This window comes from Chiloscyllium punctatum, chromosome 5, assembly GCF_047496795.1.
Source record: "Chiloscyllium punctatum isolate Juve2018m chromosome 5, sChiPun1.3, whole genome shotgun sequence".
NCBI lineage: Eukaryota > Metazoa > Chordata > Chondrichthyes > Orectolobiformes > Hemiscylliidae > Chiloscyllium > Chiloscyllium punctatum.
The window spans coordinates 109,408,907-109,435,233 of NC_092743.1; the positions used below are offsets into that span (position 1 = coordinate 109,408,907).

Below are 26,327 nucleotides of genomic sequence, written 5' to 3' on the forward strand. Positions count from 1 at the left end.
ACGTGGCCCACTTAAAAATGTATTGATTCATGGTTTACAGCAATATTTAAATTCCAGACATTTGGTTATATTGCAAGATTAAAAAAAGGAGTTGGTATAGACAAAGCAAATGATAGGGAGGAAAACTTTAATTTTATGGGTCATGATTACAAAAAAAAACACTGCACATTAAGTGATTGCACCAATAATTCAATTTACAAACAAATACATCTAAGAGAATTATGCATTTAAAATATGTAGTAGCAATCAATTGTTCTTCCATGTATTTCATTAAAGCACACCTTCAAAACAATAAATTGGATAGTTGTTTTCTTTGAAAAGGGTGAGAGTCTGAACAGTTCTTAGGACAGCAAAGCAGAGTTTACAGGCCAGCCGCTCTGGAGGAATAAGTTATCATTTCAGGAGGCTGAAATTAAATTCAGCATGGAGAAATTCATTCTCAACATGAATTTTAGATGGTACTCTACAGAATTGTCTGCATTTTGGAGAAATTGACATTCCTGCATAGTACCTTGAAGCAGTATTAAGCAAATTTCCCACCTTTTAATTGCACAATTGCAAAAGCAATTTTGATACTGAAAAACAACTCAATGTGTTCTTCCTCAAGCAAGAAAATAAAAAGGTAAAATAAAAGGATTCTGTCCCTTGAGGCAAAGATATTGATGTCTGAGCCAAAGCTTTAACCTTTCTAAATACATTAAAATGGTGCTTATAATTCACAAACACTAAAATCTCAATCACTTATTCATTGGTAGGTACCCTAGATAGAACTGCATTAGCCAGTTAGATATAGCCTTAACGATTGAAATTAAAACACAAAAGTTAACTACATTTAATTACTTGTATATGTCTGTAGCAATACTATTACTACTAGGTGGCAGCTAGCTTCAGCTATGCGTATCAACCAAATAAGGCTAGCCTTAAGCACATTTATTTATAAACAAGGAAGATCGCAAGCAAAACATCCACTTTTTTTCTTGGTAACACCACAATCAATGAGTGTACCGAACAGTTCTATTCACAGAATTGAACAGACAGCTTTACACACCAGCTGCCAAAAGGAGTTGACAACTCATGGGATTTTACAGAAAAAGTTGATACTGACAGATGCACTTGATAAATGGTATTGTGTTGCCTCAGCTAATACCTATAATGAACAGTCATTGCTCATCTCTTCCAGGCTGGCTGCTTGGCAGGTGCTTGGTGGGGTGAAGACAGATGGGTCACTGATCCCTAGCTGCAGATCAAAAAAGCGAGTAGATGTTGTTACATTGTAGCTCTTGGTGTATGTCTCTTGCACTGGATAGCAATCCTTAACGGTGTATATTCCAATCCATCTTTCAACTGTGGAAAAAAAAAAGATAAATGTAAGCATGTTCCCAGGTTCTGGAAAGTCTACTCAATTTGCCCATTTAAAAGTAAGGGGGATTCTAACACAGCAGTCTTGCATGAATTGATGTTATTTGTCATTCTTTCAGAAATATCTAAAAATCTGATGGCAAAGTATTTGAGCCTGCTCCGCCAGATGAGATGCTGAAAGAGATTTGGAGCCGGGGGGGCGGGGGTGGGTGGAAGAGACCACGTTTAGATATGGATGATAAGGGTCACAGTTTGAAACTGGTGGGTTGGGGTTAATGACATTCACTGTATATATAAACTTCAGAAACGTGCACGATAAAGTGGACAAATCTTCAGGACCTGATCAGGTGTACCCTACAACGCTTTGGGAAGCCACTGCTGAGATATCTCTTAACGAGATATTTGTATCAAGTCACAGGTGAGGTGCCAGAAAACTAGAGGTTGGCTAACGTGGTGCCATGGTTTAAGAAAAGGTGGTAAGGACAAGCCAGGGAATTATAGACCAGTGAGCCTGACATTGGTGCTGGGCAAGTTGTTGGAGAGAATCCTGAGGGATAGGATTCTCATGTATTTGGAAAGGCAAGGACTGATTAGGGATAGTCAACATGGCTTTGTGTATGGGAAATCATGTCTCAAATTTGATTGAGTTTTTTAAAGAACTAACAAAAAGAGGATTGATGAGGGCAGAGTGGTGGATGTGATCCATATGGACTTCAGTATGGCATTCGACAAGGCTCCCCATGGGAGACAGGTTAGCAAGGTTAGATCTCATTGAATACAGAGAACTAGCCATTTGAATACAGAACTGGCTCAAAGGTAGAAGACTGAGGGTTGCTTTTCAGACTGGAGGACTGTAAGAGGGGGAGTGGAGGAGAAGAGAAAGAGTCCAGAACTAGAGGGCATAGTTTAGGGTAATAGAGTAAAGATATATATATATATATATATATAAAAAAAAGACCTAAGGGGCACCTTTTTCAAACCTCTAAGGTCACCCCTCAGCCTAACCAAAGCATAGGGAAGCTGAAGCTTGTCTATAGTAATTTAAAAACATGGAATAGCAGCACAGTTGATAGAAGAATCGAGAGGGAATACAAAGTAACAGTGAAGGAAGAAATGGTGAATAGAGTGGCAAGGAAGAATGGCTTAGATTGTCAATAGAAATTAGCATACTGAAGTATCAATCTACAATAAGCACAAACACTGAAGCAGGCTGGAGGCCAGGAATCTGACTCAAAACAAATCTTAGCAGTGGTAACACACCAAGGAGGAGAAATGGATACTTCAGATACATACAAACTCAAAATTTTAAGCTGCTCACATGCTATCAGTTGGCACCACAATTACCTGGTTTTATGCACTCCAATTGGCACACAAGTTAGAAAAGTCAACAATCGTTAATGAATTTACATGAATACCAGATGATGTCAACAATTCAGTTTAAATGTGACATCCCTATCAAACACTGGTTTTGATTTAATGAATAACACTCTATTAGATACTTGGAGTTTGAAAATTAGCTAGAGATTGAAGGATAATTAAGACATTAGTGCTGAATATAAGTAGAGTATAAATGGGGAGAAGGTCTGCTGCTAAGCCAAACATTGGTTACTGCACCAGAAGACTATTGATTTTAGATGAGAGTGACTGTTTCATGCACTATGGGAGGCTGGATAAACTGGAATTACACAGTAGATAATTTTCCTCTAATGAATTTATCATCTTTCTCATCTTGTAACTTATAGGACTGTTTATGTCCACATTTTTGTGGTTTTGACATGGATATCTCCACTTCATGCCAATTCCTTAAATGAGCTATCCTAATCCCACATTACTTAAAATACCCTTGAAACAATTTGCCAGTTAATGCCAAAATATTCACCAAAATTTCCCCCAGGTCAGATAATAACTAATCAATGGGAAGTGAGTGATATTCTAGTAACTGCCTCAAAATATTGCTAATAGTGGGCGGCACAGTGGTTAGCACTGCTGCCTCACAGCGCCAGAGACCTGGGTTCAATTCCCGATTCAGGCGACTGACTGTGTGGAGTTTGCACGTTCTCCCCTTTTCTGCGTGGGTTTCCTCCGGGTGCTCCAGTTTCCTCCCACAGTCCAAAGATGTGCAGGTCAGGTGAATTAGCCATGCTAAATTGCCCATAGTGTTAGGTAAAGGGGTAAATGTAGGGGAATGGGTGGGTTGCGCTTTGGTGGGTCGGTGTGGACTTGTTGGGCCGAAGGGCCTGTTTCCACACTAAGTAATCTAATCTAAACATTTGAAAGGCACCTTAGGCACTATATCAAGAGATTTCTTGCTAGTTGAAACAGGGTTTGGTTTGTCAACTATTCGATTCATAGTAATGACCATCTCCAGGTATTTATGTCATAATCATGCCACACTGATCACATTTTTCTATTTCTTCTCATTTTATCATTCATTCCTTTTGGGGTGCTCCCATTCCAAACATTGCTAATCCTAAATAACCAAATTTCACAGCTAGTCTATTTTACTCCTAATGTCTTAATGCATGATATGGTTAAGGTTTTAAATGACAGAACAAGAAAATTTATATTTTTCTTGAAAACATTAAATTTGTAGGGTTTTGAGAAGAGAGGTCAAAGCTTTTCCATCCAATTGACTTAACAGTCATCTCTTCCAAATTTCACCCACTTTCGTGGAAACTTAATTTCTTGGCTCACGTGTTAAGATTGCGATAAATAGGGATAAGTAATTAATATAACCTTGCAAGTTGCCTCACCATTCATTCAATAAGTTGTCAGCTGATCTTATTTTGGACTCAAATACTGTTTTCAACCTATTTTACAGAACTCTCGACTTTGTGATTGTGCGATAATTGAACAATCATGAATATATCCAATGACAGCCATCATCACAACAATAGAGAATTTGAAAGATGCAACCAATCTGAAAGATGTTGTGAAACTTGAAAGGGTTCAAAAAAGATTTACAAGGATGTTGACAGGGTTGGAGAATTTGAGCCATAGGGAGAGGCTGAACAGGCTGGGGCTGTTTTCCCTGGAGCGTCAGAGGCTGAAGGGTGACCTTATGGAGGTTAAAAAATTATGAGGGACATGGATAGGGTAAATAAGGAGTCTTTTCCCTCGTCAGGGAATCCACAACTAGAGGGCATAGGTTTAGGGTGAGAGGGGAAAGATATAAGAGAGACCCAAGGGGCAACTTTTTCCACACAGAGGGTGGTACGGGTATGGAATAAGCTGCTAGAGGAAGTGGTGGAGGCTGGTACAATTGCAGCATGAATGAAGCATTTGGATGAGCATATGAATAGGAAGGGTTTGGAGGGATATGGGCCACGTGCTGGCAGGCGGGACTAGATTGGGTTGGGATATCTAGTTGGCATGGACGGACTGGACCAAAGGGTCTATTTCAATGCTGTACATCGCTATGACTCTATATGCTTAGTTATTACTATTTTTAGTTTCCCCATTACATGTGATGTACCACTTCATCTCAGTAATCAACCTTAATGACAAAGTACTTTGCATTGTATAGTTTAGAAATGTCCAGGGCTACAAAAATTAATGGTCTGACAATCTCAACTATTCAACTTTTACTAAACATGTAAGAGATTATCCTCAAGATAGCTTTAATAGACCACCTATTTGCTGACTTGTACAGGTCACAATGCAACAGGAAATTACTACAGATAACGGAACACCTCAATTATTTTAAAGACTGATCATTTTGTATTAAAAAGTAATAATTTTAGGGTTCTAACTCAGTCACAAAACTAAAACAGACACCATGACTGCAATTCAAAATGACTGGATTTGTTTATTTTTGTTTTAAAAATCTATTGTATTTACACCAGAGAGTGTACAGTGAACTCCAAAGTGACTGCTACAGTTTCTCTAGGAGTTTGAATATATGGGATGTAAAAAAGGCTCATTTAAAGGCATTATCATAGTCAAAATTTCTAAAGTTTGGAGCAAGTGGCATACTATTGCCACTACCAAATGCATAGTGGAAAGAAACAGACTAAGTTTATGTCTAAATGATCAGGTTTTGCACTCTGAATAGAAGATTCTGCACTATAACCACCTATATCTTTTCCCTTTATATATACACATCTTGTAGATTGTTCAAACATACTTTTGAAAATCATGTCTTCAATGGGACATTAATGTTTTCTGGAAATTTTCAGAACTTTCTAACATTAAGACTGATAATAGCATCCCCATGACAAATTGTGACCGACTATGATAATATGTTAAGCCAATACAATCAATTCTGACTAGAACCCACAAGTGATTTTTTTGTTTGTTAAAGAAAAACAAGAATTCAACAATTTAAAACATCATTCATGGATGTGTGCATCACTGGTAAGCTGGCATTTGTCTCCATCTTTTTTCTGAATGTTGCTGCAGGTCTAGACTTAATGCCAAAGCAGGTAATGGATATCAGGTTTCCCTCCTTAAAAAAGGACAGTAAATTAAATGAGGTTTTATGACAATCTGGCTACATGGATTACTGATACTTGGCTTTTAGTACAGAATTAGTTAACTGAACAAACTCCTCAGCTGCTATAGTGAGACCTGGCCTCATGACTCTGGGTCATTACTCCACATCTCTGCATTACTTGTAAAATTTCCACTATGCTAACATATCTTAACTTTTGTGCCTCTTATACTGTAGTGTCTCAAAGAGACTGAACCATGACACTTTAATGAACTGTACAAGAGGAATGCTACTTACATTTACGAGCAGGTTTTCTGTCTGACCATTCTTGAACCTTAATCTGGTCTCCTGGTCCACCAATACTGTATTCATCTTCGTAAGTGGAGTTCTCAGGGATATCATATGGATCCCACAGCTGAGAGAGGGGTAGTTTGGAGCACTGTTTTGTCACTTGCTCAATCTTGAAAAGGACTGGAGTTTTAAACAGATAAATGTATTCATAAAATCTAGAAGGATCAAAAACAAAATATTGTGAAAAATAATACTAGATCTTTGTAACTAACTATCCAGTACCATGCTTCCCAATACAGAACTTCCCTTTTGTTCTCCCACCTGCACCCTCTCGTTTAAAAGCTTTCACACTTTGATCTTTTGTTCTGATGAAAAGTTGATCGACTCTGCTTCTGCCCAATATACTGTCTGCATTTTTGTTACTATTTTAAATTTAAAAAAAAATTTTCCTTTTGTACTTGCACCTCGCCTCTCCATTCTTAAAAATCTTCCTGGACACGAAGATCAACTTTGTCCTCTTAGTTCAGAGTCAACATGCTCTACACAGAGGGGATAATGTAGAATTGTATAAGAATCACATAATCCCTACAGTGCAGCAAGAGGCCAATTGGGTCTGGACAAACTCTTTGAACAGCATCCCACCCAGACTCAGCTCCCCTCCCTATCCCCACAGCCCTCTTCACCAGGTCAAACTTCCTAACCTGCACATCTTTGGATTGTGGGAGGAAGCCAGAGCACCCAGCAGAAATCCATATGGATGCATAGGTAGCATGGATAAGCTCCACACAGACCAATTGTGTTTGATAATAATACAAAGGCCCTCAAAATGGAATAATATTGGCATGAATAGAGGAATGCTTACTGAACATGAAGTATAGAATAGGGATTGAATAGTAGAATGGTTAAAGCATAAATGGAGCCAATCCGTCATTGTGTTTCTTTTTAAAGAAATGGCACACACCCAGTTCAAATAGCCCCACAGCCCCGCATTTTTCCCTGCAACCATACGAGTGCACAATTGTATAAAGAAAAACAATCTCTTTAGAAAGCCATGAATGACTCTGCCATCACCATACACTCAGGCACTGCATAGAAATATTTTCTCTCATCTCAATTTAGTCTTTTGTCATGATAAGTTAGCAGCTTCTGGTTTTCTATTCATGAATGAGTAGCATTGCTCCATATCTACTCTCTTTGGGCCCCTCTATTTTGAATACCTTGGATCAAATCTTGCTCAACTAAAAAGTCAGCTTTAGTTTCTTCAATTTATCCACACAAGTTCAATATTTCCTGCACTCTTTCCTATGCCTGCACATCCTTGAGTGATATTCAGAACGTAGCACAATACTCTGGTTGAGGCAGGAACCATTACTTTACACAGATTTAATTTAAAGAGTGTGGGATCCTTGCAACTATTTTTGCAACCTACCCTATAATTTGCATTAGTTTTGTGCATATAGATCCAAGTCCAGTGCTTTATTTTGGCAGGCAATAGCTAACGGAACACTGCAAGGATCAATGCTGGGCATCACCTAGTTCAAATGAGCTGACATTACAAGCTATACAAAATAAGAACAGCAGATGGTCATTTGGCTCATTGAGGCTGCTCCGCCATTCAATAAAATCTAACTGCTGTGTTTGGGTTTTGAATTCCACATTCTGATATGTCCCCAATAACCTTTAATTCACTGCCCAACAAGATCAACTTTTGTCATGAAAACATTCAATGGCCTGATTTTTCTTGTCTCCCAAACCCTTAACCTTGCGAGATAAAATTTCCATTCTCTGACCTAAAAGGGTGACCTCAAACTTTAAAACAGTACCCTCTAGTCTGAACTCACCAAGTGGAAACATTTTTCTTCATCCAACTTGTCAAGATCTTTCACAATCTTGTATAGTTCAAATCAATCCACTGGTCACATTTCTCAACTCAAGTCTGTTCAACCCATCCTCAGAAGGCAACCCATTCTTTCTAGGAAACTTCCTCTGAACATACTCAGAAATAAAGGAGATGAAAACTGCACCCAGTATGAGATTTGGTCTCAATGCTCTGTAAAACTGAAGCTTAACATCCTTATTTTTATGTTCACTTTCTCAGTAAAGAGGACAGCATCTAATTAACTTACTTGATTACAAGCTGTACCTGCAAACCAACTACAGAGAAACCTCGATTATCCTAATGATATGGGAGGGCAGTATTTCATTCAGTTAAATTGAATCCTAGATAATCAAATTCCAGATAACTGTTTCGCTGAGCATCAGGACCTTGCAATCTTGTCGAATAATCTGATATTCAGATAATCGGGCTTCCTCTGTATTTGTGACTCACATTAGAACACATAGATCCCTCTGAATCTTGGAATTCCACTGTCATTCTCCATACAAGTAATATTTTCTTTTTTCCTTCCTGCCAAAGTGAAGAACTTTACATTTTCCCATACTATACTCCACCTTCCAGATTTTTGTCCACTTAACCGAGTAAAAGGAGTGTTTTGAGATTAATGGTCACTGTTTAAAACACTTTTTATTTGACACAAATTCAATGGGCTTATTTTTACCTATAAAATACTTCTGTTAAAATGAAAACTGCAAGTGTGCGCTGATCTCAGTGAGACCTCCTTGTTACAACCAAAATAAAACAAACTATCAAGCCAAGTTTCAGACTTATCTGGGATCATAACAAAAAAGGTAAATATTTTATTTGAAATCACAAGGGGATTGGCACCATATCTCAGATACACATGCACAGTTTTAGATGCCATGAAGAAGGATATACACTAAGACAGAGCAACAAAGATTTACTAGCCTGATTCTTATGATGAGAGGCTGAGGAAATTGAACACTCTGGAGTTGGAACTATGAGAAACAATCTCACTGAAACGTAAATTTTGAAAGGGACTTGACAGGCTTGACACTGAAAAGTTGTTCTCTCATTTTCCTTGTGTTTACTCACTCAACCTTTGTCAGATCATGAGGCTTGGACCTATAGGGAGATGTTGAATAAGCTGGGGTTATTTTCCCTGGAATGAGAGAGGCGCTGAGGGGTGACCTTAGAGGTTTTTAAAAATCTGAGGGACATAGATAGGGTGAATAAACAGGGTCTTTTACCCTTGGATAAGGGAGCCTAAGCTAGGGAACGTGGTTTTAAGGTGGGAGGCAAAAATTTAAAAGGGATCTAAGGGGCAACTTTTTCCACAGATGGGCGTGTATAGAATTTGCTGCTAGAGGAAGAGGTGGAAGCTGGAACAATTACAACTTTTAAAAGGCATCTGGGCAGGTAGATGAATAGGAAGAGTTAAGGGGTATGGGCCAAATGGGATGACATTAAATTTAGAATATCTGGTTGGCATGAATAAGCTGAAAGGGTATATTTCCATACAGTACAACTCTAGCACTCGCCAAACCTTCAGCCACCTTGGTCCATGCTTTGATTTCTCCATAAAAACTCTTCTCCTTGTTGACCCTGTTTAAAAACTACCTCTTTAAATAAGTTTTAAAAAGAATTGTTTGGGCCAATCTCCATTTGTCTAATTATGCTCCTGCAAAGCACCTTGGAAAATCATCTCAAGGCAGCTAGATAAATGTAACTGGTTTTGTGATATAAAGCTGCTAGACATGACTCTACTTGCACTAAATATTTTTAGCCATTACAGACAAAAACCTCCAGAAACATGTGGTTTCTTTCACAGAAAGATTGTCTATTTCACGATGAAAGGATTTTCGTCAAATAAGCTTTCAATTCTGCTCCATGACTGACATGGGCAATGCTTTATCTTTTCTTTCAAGGACAAGTTACAAAACAGTATCAAGGAGGGCATGACTTAAAATATTGCTACAAAAATATAACATTGTTCCTGTTGAGAGTTTTCCATTGCAAAGGAAAAAAGGTCACTGCATTTTTAGATTACCCCATGCTGCTAATAGTGAGACAAAAATAAGTATAGCGCTTGTTGTTGATATGAATCAGTCAAAAGTCTTTAACCAACAGGTAGGAAATGAAAAAGGATATTTTTAATCACAACCCTGTTGTAAGTGGTCTGCCCCATGCAAATTACAAACTTTGGTGTCTATAATATAAATAAATCTTGGCTATGTAACTTTGTTATGGTGGTAGGCAATTTAATTATTTGCCAACAACATTAATCCAGTTAGAAGCTTCCAAAAAAGTACTATATAGTTTCAACCAAATCAGCCTGTCCCCAAATGATACAAAATGCAAGAAATTTTTTAAAGTATATCCTTGACCTCACAAATGTCATCTCAAGTGGCACTGTAATTCATTACATAGAAACAGAGGTGATCATGTATAAGCATCTTTGAAGAGCATGCTTTCTTCTTGGAAATGTAAATAATTCTCAAGTCAACTATAATGTATCTGCTCATTTCAGTATAGAATATGAAAAATGTGGTTTCAAGAGACTCCATTAAAGGTAACAAAAAAGTGACAATAAAAAAAAAGTAGATTTTGAAAGCTTGAAAATAGTGTCGCAGCCTTTTTGGATTGGGTGGCTGTCACCAAATATCAAACAGTAACAGTCTGGAGTTGCTTTGGTGCAGTACAAAGGTGAAGGATGTAAACTGAGCCAAGATTGTTTATACTTTGTTAGTTAACTGTACATGAGAGCAAGGGCAGATACCCAAGTCAATTAACTTTGAAAAAGTGAAGAGAAGGAAGTTGTGAATTAAAATCAAATTAGATATAGGAAGCAAGACAAAGGGAAAGACAGATTGAATGAAGACCAAGGTTCCTGCTAAATACAGTGGAGCATGGCTACATAGAAGCCTGGAAAGGACCAAGGAGACCTTTTCCCCAGAAAACATGCACAGAAAAACATAAGGGACCAGGTACTGAAAGAAAACGGTCAAAAAAAAAATCTAGATCTTAAAGGAATATTGACTAGGTACAAAATGAAAAATTTTTGAAAGGTACAAAATTATTGTAAAGGGCTCTTTGCTACTTAGAGAATTGAGACACCAATTTATTATTTCCTCTCTACACCTCCAAGGTTGGAATGCATACAAACACCATAGGTTACTGTTTATTGAGTACTTACAATAAGATATCAGTCTTCAGTGTCTGAAAATTCACCTGTATTTATAATGCAAACCTAGCAATTTTGTTTTAAACATGAGGATGGACTACAAGCTCCAATATGGAGTAGTGAGTAATTCACTCAATTTGTGGAAACTCAATTAGTGGTCTATTCCTTCACCAGCAGTTACTGTTAATAAAAAAAGATATTGTGAAATTGCTATCACTTGAAATAATTCCAGACAATTAAAATGCAATTTTATTCAAGTTTCAGTGCATTAAGAGTTGCAAATCTCCCTCATAGGTTTAGACTGAATTTTGACTAATTGCATAAAGTATAGAGTGCTGAAAAGACAAATAAGGCAAAATTCTAAGAAGAAAGTCCCAAGGAAGAATTACCATGAAAGCTAAATTGATTTTTTTTTGTCAAGAATATTTAGATATTGTTAGGTTGTATGGATATAGGAGCTAGCTGTCAGAGAAGATGGAAGTCCAAAACAGATGGGCAAGGGAATTCTAAATATGAAAAACACAGACTAAACAGAGACTGGTGGAAAACAGATGGATAAGATTAATGGGTGAAACCTGAGTGGGGTGTCTTGTAACCTGTGGTCACTTCCAAATATCATGTAGAGCTTTATTTAAGCATGGGGGTTGGGTTCACAAACAGAAGGGAATGTAGAAGCATTTTGCACAACCCACAATCAATTAATTGCAACTAATGGAGACATGCATGTTTTGAGTATATTTATATTAATATAATACTTGCAGATTTCAAAGACAAACCAATGCCATGTAAATCAAGCATTTTCTGCAACTTTAAGACAATATGCAGTTTGGGATATATTTTCATTTAAAATTTTGTTTAAACAAATTTAACAAGGTTTCTATAGATTTCAATACTAATTAAAGATTTAATAAATTTCATTGCCTAAACACTTGCATAATGTTAGCATCTTCAATTTAGTCATGGTACATAAAGGATTAAGACCAGTTTCAAATATAGACTCATGTACCATCTTCTGGTGTTTGAGAATACACATCTATATTTAAGGACTGGAAAATGTAGAAGAAACAGAACTGTTTAAATACTTTGAATTGGATAGGGTTGTACAATTAACTTCTTGGGAAATATATTAAACTGTTGACTGTGTGCTGTGATCTACCTGCTGTTTTGCAAAAAGTGACTTCAGAGGAAACAAAACAAGCTTCGAGATAAAAGAGTGGGGTTTATGGCCTTTAATTTCTGAAAAGTCTGGTTTTGAAAAGGCCATGGGAGCCTGCCTGTTAGTTATTGTCCAGCAATTCTTTCAAGAATTAATTTTCTGGTCTTCTCAGACACAAGGTCTGTAGGGAAGGAAATCTCAGGAGCTGCAAGTCCTAGTCTCTTCGAGAACCTGATTATTTCAAATCAGTATTTTTGACCACCTTAAAAAAAAAAGGTGACTGTGGCCACTTTCCAAAGACTTGAATCCAGCTGGATTTCAAATCTTCCATCAATCCACAACTGTTGGCAATTCAACTTTGTCCACAGGAAAGCTGGTGGAGAGCCCACCTCTGGATCAGAAGACCAGAGTTAAAATCCTACCTGCTCCAGGTTGAGAGATGGCATCACTGGACAGGTTGATCAGAAAATTAAAAGAAAACACTGGTGGGCTGAAAAGTCATCATCGAATCATATCCTTGTTTTCAGTCATTTGGAAAAGCAAACAGAGGATAACAAAGAGTGTAATAAGAAATGAGAGGATCAAATATGAAGGTAGGCTAGCCAGTAATATTAGAAATAATAGTAAAAGTTTCTTTCAGTACATAAGAAACAAATGACAGGCAAAAGTAGACATTGGGCCACTTCAAACTGATGCAGGAAGCCTAGTGATGGGAGATAAGGAAATAGCAGGAGAACTTAACAAGTATTTTGCGTCAGTTTTCACAGTGGAAGACATGAGTAATATCCCAAAAATTAAAGGGTGTCACGGGGCTGAGTTGAGTATGGTTGCCATTACGAAAGAGATAGTACTAGAAAAGTTAAAAAGTCTCAAAATTGATAAATCTCCTGGCCCCGATGGGATACACCCTAGAGTTCTGAGAGAGGTGGCTGAGGAAATAGCAGAGGCATTGGTTGAGATCTTTCAAGAGTCACTGGAGTCAGGAAAGGTCCCGGATGATTGGAAGATGGCTGTTGTAACCCCCTTGTTCAAGAAAGGATCAAGGCAAAAGATGGAAAATTATAGGCCAATCAGCTTAACCTCGGTTGTTGGTAAAATTCTAGAATCCATCATTAAGGATGAGGTTTCTAAATTCTTGGCAGAGCAGAGTCTGATTAGAACAAGTCAACATGGATTTAGTAAAGGGAGGTCATGCCTGACAAACCTGTTGGAATTTTTTGAAGAGGTAACAAGTAGGTTAGACCAGGGAAACCCAGTGAATGTGGTCTATCTAGACTTTCAAAAGGCCTTTGATAAGGTGCCACACGGGAGGCTGCTGAGCAAGGTGAGGGCCCATGGTGTTCGAGGTGAGCTGCTGGGATGGATTGAGGATTGGCTGTCTAACAGAAGGCAGAGAGTTGGGATAAAAGGTTCTTTTTCAGAATGGCAGCCGGTGACGAGAGGTGTCCCGCAGGGTTCGGTGCTGGGGCCACAGCTGTTCGCATTATATATTAACGATTTGGATGAGGGAACCGGGGGCATTCTAGCGAAGTTTGCCGATGATACGAAGTTAGGTGGACAGGCAGGTAGTACTGAGGAAGTGGGGAGGCTACAGAAGGATCTAGACAGGTTGGGAGAGTGGTCTAGGAAATGGCTGATGGAATTTAACGTGAGCAAGTGCGAGGTCTTGCACTTTGGCAAAAAGAATAAAAGCATGGACTACTTTCTAAATGGTGAGAAAATTAATAAAGCCAAAGCACAAAGGGATCTGGGAGTGCTAGTCGAGGATTCTCTAAAGGTAAACATGCAGGCTGAGTCCGTGATTAAGAAAGCGAATGCAATGTTGTCTCTTATCTCAAGAGGGTTGGAATATAAAAGCAGAGATGTACTACTAAGACTTTATAAAGCTCTGGTTAGGCCCCATTTGGAGTACTGTGTCCAGTTTTGGTCCCCACACCTCAGGAAGGACATACTGACACTGGAACGTGTCCAGCGGAGATTCACACGGATGATCCCTGGAATGACAGGTCTAGCATATGAGGAACGGCTGAGGATACTGGGATTGTATTCGTTGGAGTTTAGAAGATTAAGGGGAGACTTAATAGAGACGTACAAAATAATACATGGCTTGGAAAAGGTGGATGCTAGGAAATTGTTTCCGTTAGACGAGGAGACTAGGACCCGTGGACACAGCCTTAGAATTAGAGGGGGTCATTTCAGAACAGAAATGCGGAGACATTTCATCAGCCAGAGTGTGGTGGGCCTGTGGAATTCATTGCCACAGAGTGCAGTGGAAGCCGGGACGCTAAATGTCTTCAAGGCCGAGATTGATAGATTCTTGTTGTCTAGAGGAGTTAAGGGCTACGGGGAGAACGCTAGTAAGTGGAGCTGAAATGCGCATCAGCCATGATTGAATGGCGGAGTGGACTCGATGGGCCGAATGGCCTTACTTCCACTCCTATGTCTTATGGAATATAGTGTGTTTTGTATTTTAACACAGGGCAAAAGGCAATCTCTGCAAATTGCTGTAGTTTTTTTTTAAAATTAAAGAGGTAGTTATATTTCCAGTTCATAACTGAACCTTAATCAGTGTTTTCCCCTTGTTTTCCAGAATATGCATTACGTTTTAACAAACGGATTATCTGGAATTCATTTAAGCAGCCTGATTAAAGCCTTCTTTATTCTGAATAGTAGTTCAAAAGAGGATCAAGAAGTTATGCAAATGATGAGACAGAAGTGCTTTTGATTATCAGTGCATTTGTTACGTCGCAAACTCACTAATTGTTGAAATGATTAGCAGAGATCTTTTAATATCTGACTGGCAGCAATTTGCATTGGATCTTCTGAAATGGGCAATTTTTAAAGCTTATTTGTGCTCAGTTAACTATTTTGAGACATGTTTCTTGACCCTTTTGTTAAAAAAAAATGTTTCATGTATTTGGTACATGCATAGAAATAGCCACAACCATCAAATTAAGATTATGGCAAATTTTGACATTGCTATTAGCCTGGCCCACTTTTACCATAGTGAAATGAAAGGAATATAGAATACATGCATGATAGTAAAATGGTAGAATTAATAGCTACTTTGTTCGTCTCTTCAGCTGAAAAGTGGAACAAAGTAGAAATGATAACAATTCAAGATAGATATTACAACAGATAAAAAATGGCACACTCATTCAAGCTCCCAGGACCAGATGGAATGCACAAGAAAAATTCAAAAGGAACCAAAAAAATAGTAGAAATACAAAGACCAAAATTGTTAGAGAAACTCAGTAGGTCTGGCACTAAACTGTAGAGAAAAAAACAGAGTTGACGTTTTGGGTCCAGCGACCCTTCTCCAGAACTTTGTTTCAGATTTTCAACATCTACAGTTCTTTGTTTTATAAAAAGTAATTTTACTATCCATTACTGATATTAGGATGACAGCACGAAAAGATTGAAGAGCAAATTTAACAAATCTTTATAAAAGGAGTCAAAAACTCAATCAATAGTCTACTTATCCCAGTGGTGGAAAAAATAAAAAAGTCAAATGAATTTTGAAAAGGTAGGTTTGTTTAAACAAACTTATTCGGACTTTGTCTAGGGGGCAGATACTGCGTCCACAACATTGCCTTTAGTGATGGAATTTCAGAAGACTGAATAAAGGGTGCCACATATAGGAGTTAGGGCAACGTTCAGCATGCAAGTAGTCAGGGATAGTCAGCAAAACAGTTTGAAATGAGGCAGAAAAGTTTTAAAACTTACTTGATAAGCATAAGAATCTATGCTGTCACAAGCAGTTTACACATGAACAAAGAACAAAAGTAGAACACTAGAATTTTCAGAGTACTCTGCCATTCAATAATAATTTAGCTGATCTGGTCTTTGTTTAGCTCTTATATTCTTACATATCCCTAAATAACCTTTCATTCTCTTGATAATCAAAAATCTACTTCTGCCTTAAAAACATTTACACAGATTTGCTTCTGTGTTTTGAGGGAGGTAACTCCAAAGGCACAACCCTCAGTAAAAGAGAAAAAGACCATGAGAATAAATAATTTTAAATCAGGAACTGGAGACAGCATTAGGACTAAACTGAAATATAGCAAAATGTAAATGTCTTGAACAACAGGTGGTTTAAATGGTAAATAGAATATCAAGTGTGTGACACGGTTCCATTCTGTTAGGAACAGAAGAAGTCACTTAAGCCTTAGAATTTAAGGAACTAGATGGAGTTTGGAGCAGAGGGCTAGGAATAAAGCAGATATGCACATTCCTAAAAAAGTTTACTTTTTAACTTTAGTACAATCACTTAGTATATTTTGTTACTGGCATTAAATTAATTGAAAAATCCTTCCTCTCATCTAGCTCCATAGTTTAATTTCAGTGGTGAAATCAATTTACTATAGCAGAAGGAACCTGGAAATATGCAATCAAACAGCACGGTGGCACAGTGGTTAGCACTGCTGCCTCACAGCGCCAGAGACCTGGGTTCAATACCCGCCTCAGGCGACTGACTGTGTGGAGTTTGCACGTTCTCCCAGTGTCTGCGTGGGTTTCCTCCGGGGGCTCCGGTTTCCTCCCACAGTCCAAAGATGTGCAGGTCAGGTGAATTGGCCATGCTAAATTGCTTGTAGTGTTAAGTAAGGGGTAGATGTAGATGTAGATGTAGGGGTATTGGTGGGTTACGCTTCGGCGGGGTGGTGTGGACTTGTTGGGCCGAAGGGCCTGTTTCCACACTAAGTAATCTAATCTAATCAAACATTGCCTGGGAGCAACCTGCAATATCAGACAGATTCACAAGTCATTATAGTGTAGGTTTGACTGATTAACATAAAATTCAGAATTTGTCTAGTCTTAATATTATGTTATCATCCCAAATTTTGACAGCCCCTAGTTCATTGCTTGAGAAAAAAAAACTTTTTTCGCATGTTGCCTCTGGTTCTTTTGATAACTTAAATCTGTCCTTTGGAATCTTGGCTCTTCAACTACTGTGAAACTCTTGAATCCTCAAACCATTCATGATATTCAACACTGTTATCAAATCTAATTAGACATAGGGTTGGTTAGCTCAGTGGGCTAAATGGCTGGTTTACACTGAAAGAGAGGGTTCAATTCCTGCACTGGCTAAGGTTGCCTCCTTTTCAAAATCTCCTCTTGCCTGAGGCATGGTGACTATTTAAACCAGCATAAACGAGTGAGCGCTCTATGATCTGGCAAGGCTGTGGCAACTTTACCTTTTAATCTTGCATTTCCTGCTCCAAGGAGAAGGTCAGCTTCCCCATCTCTCCATATACTTATGATTTCTTAACCATGGAGCCATTCTTAAATGTTTTCTGAACCCCTTTCACAGCCATCCTGGTTCTTTTCAATTGAAATGAGACATAATACATAAACTATGGTGAAACTAATATTGTATGCAAAATTGGGGTACTTTTCTGACTTTTGTACTCTGTGCCTCTACTTATAAAAAAGGAGAAGTATTCCATGTATTATTCAATACACTGAAATGTCAGGATAGCTTATCAAAGTGATAGACACCAGTAGCTTCAAATCTCTTTTCTTATAAACCCTTTAAAATTAAATTTAGCATGAACTGTCCAACATCAATCTTCAATAAATGGCATTACTTCAAACTAATATCTGATCGGAAATGGCTATTTAAATAGTTTACTTTCTCACACAACAGTGATCAATGTATGGAATAACTCACTGGGGCAACAATCCAAAAGATATAGTTAATAATGTATTGGATAATGCAATGTAAAGATTGCAAGATTTTCTGAGGGGATCTGTACCTCTATAACCTCAGCAGCCCACTGTTTAGTGAATTGATTCACAACCTAAGTTCATATGACCTCAGCTTTGCCTCACACTGTTAGCTAATTGCATTAATCTGTTTAAAAATTAACAAAGGACTAGCTTCACTTGCCATTTGAAGAGGACCAAGCTTTTGATATCTCTTCAATGAAGAAATGTTTACTTGCTTCTCTGGCAACTCCTTCCATACACACCATCTACGGAAAGAGATGCCCCTCAGATCCCATTTAAATCTTTCCCCTCTCACCTTAAACCTATGCTCTCTAGTTTTGGACTTCCCTACCCTAGGAAAAAGACCTTGGCTATTTACCTTATCCATGTCCCTCATGATTTTATAAACTTCTACAAAGGTCACCCCTCAGCCTGCTACACTTGAGGGAGAATGTCCCAGCCATCTTGCCTCTCCATACAAATCAAACCTTCCAGTTTCAGTAACGTTGTCTTTTTTATACTCTTTCCAGTTAAATAAAAAACATGCCACAGCAGGACAATCAGAATTGTACATACGACTCTGACTAATAACTCTCCCAAAGGTCTGTCAACTTTTTTTGATTATGCCCCTATAAATTCTAGATTTGGCAGCATGTGATAATAGTTTCTATCGGTCCCCTGAATATCTAAACTTCATTCAAACTACCTTCGACTTTTTAAGTCCTTGCGTAAAGGCCTGGGTAACATTATGTTACCTTCCTCAAAGGCCATAATACCTTTTTAAAAGGTGTGGTGGTCAGACCGATAACAGCATCCCAGGCAACGTTTATCCAAGACTATATATAGCTAAAGCAGGATTCAGACTTCCATGAATTCTAACCCTCTGCTAACTTCGATTATTTTCTATATCTGCTAATGACATTTTAATGATCTCAATACCTGGATATCTGTCACAGATTTCTTTGGATAAGTTTTCCAACATTCTAAGTACTGTATTTTATCAATTTTTAGTCACAAATGAATGATGCCACATTGAACTCAATAGTTTTATCCATTAAAGTAATCTTTTACATTATCTGTAAATGTTATGCCTTAATCTACATATCACTGTACAGTACTAGGAGTAAAATATGATGGATAGCTCCCCATCCTTCAAGTCATTCAAAATAGGGATTTGTTGAGGCTGTGTTAAGGTGGAGCAGCAAACTACCTCCATGGTCAAAAAGCCAAAGAACAGATGCTAGAAATCAGGAACAGCTGGAAAACTCAGGTCTGGCAGCATCTATGGAGAGAAAGCAGTGTTAATGTTGCGGGTCTAGTGATCCTTCTCCAGAACTGTAAGCTTTTGCTCCACGGTCATTGTGGGGCGGGGAGAATATCTGTAGTAAATTCACCAAGGGGTTCGGAGGAAATCTCATTTAACCGAGAATACTACCAAGTTGGAAGGCGCTAAATGGCTGAAATGAATAAGCAATGAGAAAAGGACAGGAAGATCGAGTGAGAAAAGGAAGGTCATGTGAAGCACAGACATCAGCTTAGGGCAGCTTGTGTGGCCTACATGGACTGGGAAAAGGCGGTTCATACAGCTCTCAATCACTCCGTGCTTTCTGAAACGCGGGATGGGCTGGTTTAGAAACAGGGGGAGGGGGGAAGGTAGCTAAGGATGTAATTCGGGACAAGCGAAATATGAAAAACGAGAGAAAAACTTGACAACCGCAACACGGGCGCGGATAGTGTAAGCGAAGACCCGAAACGTCGATTTCGCTGCTCGTTGGATGCTGCCTGAACTGCAGTGCTCTTCCAGCACCACTAATCCAGAATTTGGTTTTCAGCATCTGCAGTCATTGTTTTTACCTAAGCGAAGACCTACTTTTTGCAGGGAATGTGACCTTTCCTTTCCTCCAAGACCCGGACGCGCTGGTTTTTGCCATCGTATGAAAGAAGTACCCGATTATTCCTGCCCGTGATATGGTCGTACACAACGGCCCTGCCTTCCCATTGCTCCGGGGCCTGGCACGGCTCGGGTTGCACGTCGACTCGGGGGAGGCCGTGCGCCAGGGTGAGGCAGCAGAGCAGCAGCACAAAGCGCGCCACGACCAAACCTACGCGCTCCATCACTAGACTCGAACGTTCCCCACAATTCGGACTCTAACCGCCGCCCCGCGTCACTGCTCGCGTGACCAGCACCATGCGCGAGCCAGGTGGTCAATCAAACGGCCCAGCACTGGAAAAGGGCACTCTGTCCATTGGTGCTTGCTTGTTAAGTAAATAGTACCCATCTCCTGCTTTATTTCAACTCCCCAAATCACCATCTCATGCCTTAATTGAATCTGCTCCAAGTGTTGTATTCCATAACAGTAACTACTGGCTGAGTGAGACGTATTTTTTTTTCACTTTACCCTTGCTTCTTTTGTACATCATTTTAAATCTATGCCCTTCAGTACTTGTACCTTTTGCAAGTGGGAAAGTTTCTCACTATCAAATGTATCTAGCTCACATTTGACTTTGAAAATCTTCATCAGAGCTCCTCTGAGACATCCTCTCTCCCTCGAAGTAGTGCTGTCCCAATTTCTTCAATCAGTCCTCATTACTGAGGTTCTTACCACTTGAATCATTCTTGTAAACTACTTCTACATTATGCTTCCCACAATGTGGCACTGAGAAATGTACACAATGCTCCAGCTGAGGTCAAACAGGTGTTTAAGTTGGACATCACTTTCTTACTCATGTAAAGTATGACCCTGTTAATTTAACCAAGGTTTCCAGATACTTTATCTATTTCACTTCCCACCTGTCCTGACACTTCCAAGTGATCTGTGCGTATATAAGTCCAAATCCTCTGCTTATGGACCTTCTTCCTTAGAATTGTACCCACATTTTACATTCTTTTGGTGTTTGTTTGACCAAAATGCTATTCCCTCACACCTCTTTGCATTGCAATTCAATTGCCACTTCTCCACCCCCTCTACCAACTTTCTATGTCCTCTTGTAGTTCTACATTGTACTCCTCACTGTTCACAATTCTTCCAAGTTTTGTGTTATCTGCAAACTTTGAAACTACCCCCTGCACCAAGATCTGGACCACCTTCAAATGATGGGCTGTTGTTTTTTTCTCTCCTTTTTTATTTGAAAGTAATATTTTGTTTGCAAAAAAACCTCCCCCATCCATTGACAATCTCAAATAATACTTTCTTTTTGCAAACTCTGTGACCGGGTGTCAATGAGAAAGCTACCATTTATCACTCCACTTATTGCCCTTGAGAAAGTTGTGCTCAGCTCCCATGTTAACTCTCTAGTTCATTGGTGAAGGTTCTGATAACAAATTGGATGAACAATTTGCATAGTATATTGATTGCCTGTTAGATAAGGAGTTCCAGATTTGACCCAGCACTGGTGAAGTGTTGGTTAAAAGTGTCCCAAGCTGAGGTGGAGTTAAATTTAAGCTTGTGCTATTACTAAGTATCTGTTGCCACTGTTCTTCAAGGTACTGGAGACTGTGGGTTAGGGTGGTTTTGTAAATGAAGCTTCTAAAGGTTTCTCTATTGTGACCTATTACTGTGCATTGCAGTGGAGGAGGGAGGGAGGTAGATATTTAGGCTAACAGATGAAGTGCTGATCAAGCTGGCTGTTTTGCTTGGGTGGTATCAGGCTTGTTCAGTGTTGTTGGATGCTGCACTCATCCTTAAATTAGAGAGAGTTTCATCATGTTCCTTACATGTAATGTTGGAGAGACTTTGGGGAACCAAGTGAGTTTTCTTGTTGCATCTTACCAAATTTACCTCATTAACGACCTACTAATGTTCCCTTTAAGTTGTGTGGCTGTTCTGCTCTAGAGTTCTGCATGTATCAATATGCATCAAAATGCAATTGCAGCATTGACTTCTGGTTCCAGAGCCACTACCACACATGGACCTTGGAGGCCTGCACAGCCAGAATGAAAATGGGAGGGAGTGCTGCTACCAATGTATCCCATGAGTTTAGATGTGCCACCTTTCAAAACAGCATGCTGACATGGCTTCCTCAGTTTTAAGTGTGGCCTTGCTGTGAGTCTGTGGAGTGGGTTCTTTCTTGATTATATGTTTTATTGAGATATGTTTCTTGATTAAACTTAAAAAATATAAGCCATAACTATTAAGTTAACCTGGAGCAGAGTTTTGTAGAGGAATAAGATGGTGCTATTTTCTGGGCCTGTAGATTGGAAGAAGCAAAAATGGCCGTTAGTAGAGTGATATGCACTTCTTGTCAGGTGTGGGAGTTTAGGGAGAGTTTACAAGTTACTGAGGATTATATCTGCAATAAATGTCGTTGGTTGTGAATCCTATCAGATAGAATAGATCAGTTGGAGTGACAGTTAGAGGTGATGAGGAATTTACAAGTGCAAGGGGGTGTGATGGATGGCAGTCGTAGGAAGGAAGAAAAATGTTGCAGATACAGTCATATAGATGGATTAACTCCAGGAGAGGTAGGGCAGGAGTCTTCTGTGGCTATCCCCATTTCAAACAAGTATGCTGTTTTGGAAAATGTGGCGGGTGATAGATTCTCAGGGGGATATAGCACAAACAGCCAAGTTTCTGGTGTCGAGATTGGCTCTAATGCAATGATGGTACATCGGGTTCTAAGAGATTGATTGTGTTACAGGACTCTCTAGTCTGAAGCACAGACAGGCTAGCAACAAAAAATCAGAATGGTGTGTTGCCTCCATGGAGCCAAGATCAAGGATGTCTCAGAGAGGGTGCAGAAGGTTCTCAAGGGGGAGAGGGCCCAGCAGGAGATAATTGTACACTTTGGAACCAAAAACATAGGAAGGGAATGAGATTCTGAAGGGAGAATATAGGAGTTAGGTAGGAATTTAAAAAGGAGGTCCTCGAGTATCGTAATATCTGGATTGTTCCAAGTGCTACGAGCTAGTGAGAGTAGGAATAGAAGGAAAGAGCAGATTCATTCGTGGCTGAGGAGCTGGTGTATGGGAGGATTCACATTTTTGGATCATTGGAATCTCCTCTGGAGTAGAAGCAACCTGTACAAGAAGGAAGGATTGCACCTGAAATGGAAGGGGACTAATATACTGGCAGGGAGATTTTCTGGAGCTGCTTGGAGGATTTAAACTAGTAAGGTTGGGAGATGGGACCCAGGAAGATACTGAGGAAAGAGATCAATCTGAAACTGGTACAGTTGAGAAAAGAAGTGAGTCAAACAGTCACAGTAGGCAGGGACAAAGCAGAGAACAAGGTAGGACTAATTAATTAAACTGCATTTACTTCAACGCAAGAGGCCTAACAGGGAAGGCAGATGAACTCCGGGTATGGTCAAGAACATGGAATTAGGATATCCTAGCAATTACAGAAATGTGACACAGGGATGGACAGGACTAGCAGCTTAATGTTCCAGGATGAAAATGCTACAGGAAGGACACAAGAGAGGAGGAGGAATGGCATTTTCGATAAGGGATAGCATTCCAGCTGTACTGAGGGAGTACATCCAGGTAAGTTATTTTGATGGAACTGAGAAATAGGAAAGGGATGATCACCTGATTGGGATTGTATTATTGACCCCTAATAGTCAGAGGGAAGTTGAGAAACAAACTTGTAAGGAGATCTCAGTTATCTGTAAGAATAGTAGGGTGATTATGGTAGGGGATTTTAACTTTCCAAACATAGAGTGGCACTGTCACAGTGTTAGGGTTTAGATAGAGAGGAATTAGTTAAGCGTGTACAGGAAAATTTTCTAATTCAATATGTGGATGTACCTACCAGAGAAGGTGCAAAACTTGACCTACTCTTGGGAAATAAGGCAGGGCAGGTGACTGAAATGTCAGTGGGGAGCACTTTGGGGCCAGTAACCATAATTCTATTAGTTTTAAAATAGTGATAGAAAAGGATAGACCAGATCCAAAAGTTAAAGTTCTAAATTGGAGAAAGGCTAATTTTGAAGGTATTAGACAAGAATGTTCAAAAGCTGACTGGGGGCAGATGTTTGCAGTCTGGAAAATGGGAAGCCTTCAGAAATGAGAGAGCGAGAATCCAGAGACAATATATACCTGTTAGGGTGAAAGGAAATGCTGGTCGGTGTAGGGAATGATGGATGACTAAAGAAATTGAGGGTTTGGTTAAGTAAAAGAAGGAAGCATATATTAGGTATAGACAGGATAGATCAAGTGAATCCTTAGAGTGTAAAGGCAGTAGAAGAATACTTAAGAGGGAAGTCAGGAGGGCAAAAAGGGGGCATGAGATAGTTTTGTCCAATGGGCTGAGCATTGGCAGATGGAGTTTAATGTAGATAAATATGAGATGCTGCATTTTGGGAAAACAAATCTTAGCAGGACTTATACACTTAATGCTAAGCTCCTAGGATGTGTTGCTGATGAAGAGATCTTGGATTGCAGGTTCCCAGTTTCTTGAAAGTAGTCACAGGTAGATAGGATAGTGAAAACGTGTTTGATATGCTTTCCTTTATTGGTCAGAGTATTGAATACAGGAATTGGGAGGTCCTGTTACGGCTGTACAGGACATTGGTTAGGCCAGTTTTGGAATACTGCATGCAAGTTTGGTCTCCTTCCTATCAGAAGGATGTTGTGAAACTTGGAAGGGTTCAGAAAAGTTTTTTAAAATTCCCTACAATATGGAAACAGGCCCTTCGGCCCAACAAATCCACACCAACCCTCTGAAGAGTAATCCATCCAGGCCTGTGACCCTACCTTATATTTACCCCTGACTAACATTATGGACCATTTTAGCATGATCAATTCACCTGACCTGCACATCTTTGGATTTTTGGGAGGAAATCGGAGCATCTGGAGGAAATCCACGCAGACACGGGGAGAATGTGCAAGCTCCCCACTGACAGTGGGAATGGGAAGGTGGAAATTGAACTGGGTCCCTGGCACTGTGAGGCACCAGTGCTAGTCGCTGTGCCACCCTTCCATTACACTGTGCCTTCCTTTACAAGCATATTGCCAGGGTTGGAGTATTTGAACTATAGGGAGAGGTTGAATAGGTTGGGACTGTTTTCCCTAGAGTGTCAGAGGCTGAGGGGTGACCTTTTAGAGGTTTTTAAAATCATGAGGGGCATGGATAGGATAAATAGGCAAAGTCTTTTCCCTGGAGTTGGGGAGTCCAGAACAAGAGGGCATAGGTTTAGGGTGAGAGTGGAAAGATTTAAAAGAGACCTAAGGGGCAACTTTTTCACGCGGTGGGGGGTGTACATGTGTGGAATGAGCTGCCAGAGGAAGTGGTGGAGGCTAGTACAATTGTAACATTTTAAAAGGCAACTGGATAGGTATCTGAATCAGAAGGATTTGGAGGGACATGGGCTGGGTGCTGGCAAGTGGGACTAGATTAGGTTGGGATATCTGGTCGGCATAGACAAGTTGGACCGAAGGGTCTGTTTCTGTGCTGTACATCTCTGACTGTATGAACCATGGCTTCCTGCCCACTGTAGTTGACAGGGCCCTAAACCACATCTGATCTATCACCCATGCTTCTGCCCTTGCCCCTTCCCATCACTGACAACACTGTGAACAGGCCCCCCCCCCACCTTGTCCTGACTTTTCACCCCGTCAGCATCTGCATTCAAAGGATCAATCTCCACAATTTCACAACTCCAGCAGAAAGCAACCACAAAACACGTCTTCCCCTCACTCCGCTGTCAGCATTTCGGCAAGATCATTCTTTCCTAGATACCCTAATCCATTCCTGGACCACCAACACCATCCCTCCTTTCCACAGCATCTTCCCATGTAACTGCAGAAGAAGCAACACCTGTCCCTTCACCTCCTCCCTGCTCAACACTCAAGGGCTTAAACAGTCTTTTCAGGTGAAGCAGTTTTTCACCTGTACCTTCTCAAATCTTGTTTATTGTATTTGCTGCACCCAATGTGGCCTACTTTACTTTGGAGAAACCAAATGCAGCCTGGGTGACTGCTTTGCAAAACACCTCTGGTCAGTGTGCAAGCATGACCCCCACTTTCCTGTGGCCAGTCATTTTAACACAGTGTACTGCTCGACATGCTGCAGTACTCCAGTGAATCAATCTACAAACTGGAGGAACAGCATCTCACAATCAGACTAGGCACTTTACCACCTTCTGGACTTAGAACTGAGTTTAAAACCTTCAAGCTGGGAATCCATTCCCATTCTTTCCTTTACTTTTCACTTTACTTGTTTCATTCTCTGTCACCATGAACTCTTTCCCTTCCCTGCACCCAGTGGGACTGTCTGTTCTTTCCCGTCTGGCAGATCTCACACTCCGATCACTTAACCTGAACAATCAATATCCTTTCTACCTGAGCATTCCATCCTCCCCGCCATCCCAATCTCCCCTCTACCATTGTACAAAT

At 39.7% G+C, this 26,327-nt stretch overlaps 1 protein-coding gene across 1 annotated transcript; it reads right to left on the minus strand.

Moving 5' to 3' along the window:
* Positions 1-110: 110 nt before the first annotated feature.
* Positions 111-20,169, minus strand: epdr1 (ependymin related 1). The gene is made up of 3 exons (XM_072571030.1): positions 19,863-20,169; positions 6,089-6,297; positions 111-1,344 (listed from the first exon to the last, which is right to left on the minus strand). The coding sequence occupies exons 1-3, from the start codon at positions 20,105-20,107 to the stop codon at positions 1,148-1,150; spliced, it is 651 nt and encodes a 216-aa protein (XP_072427131.1). The 5' UTR covers positions 20,108-20,169; the 3' UTR covers positions 111-1,147.
* Positions 20,170-26,327: the final 6,158 nt, after the last annotated feature.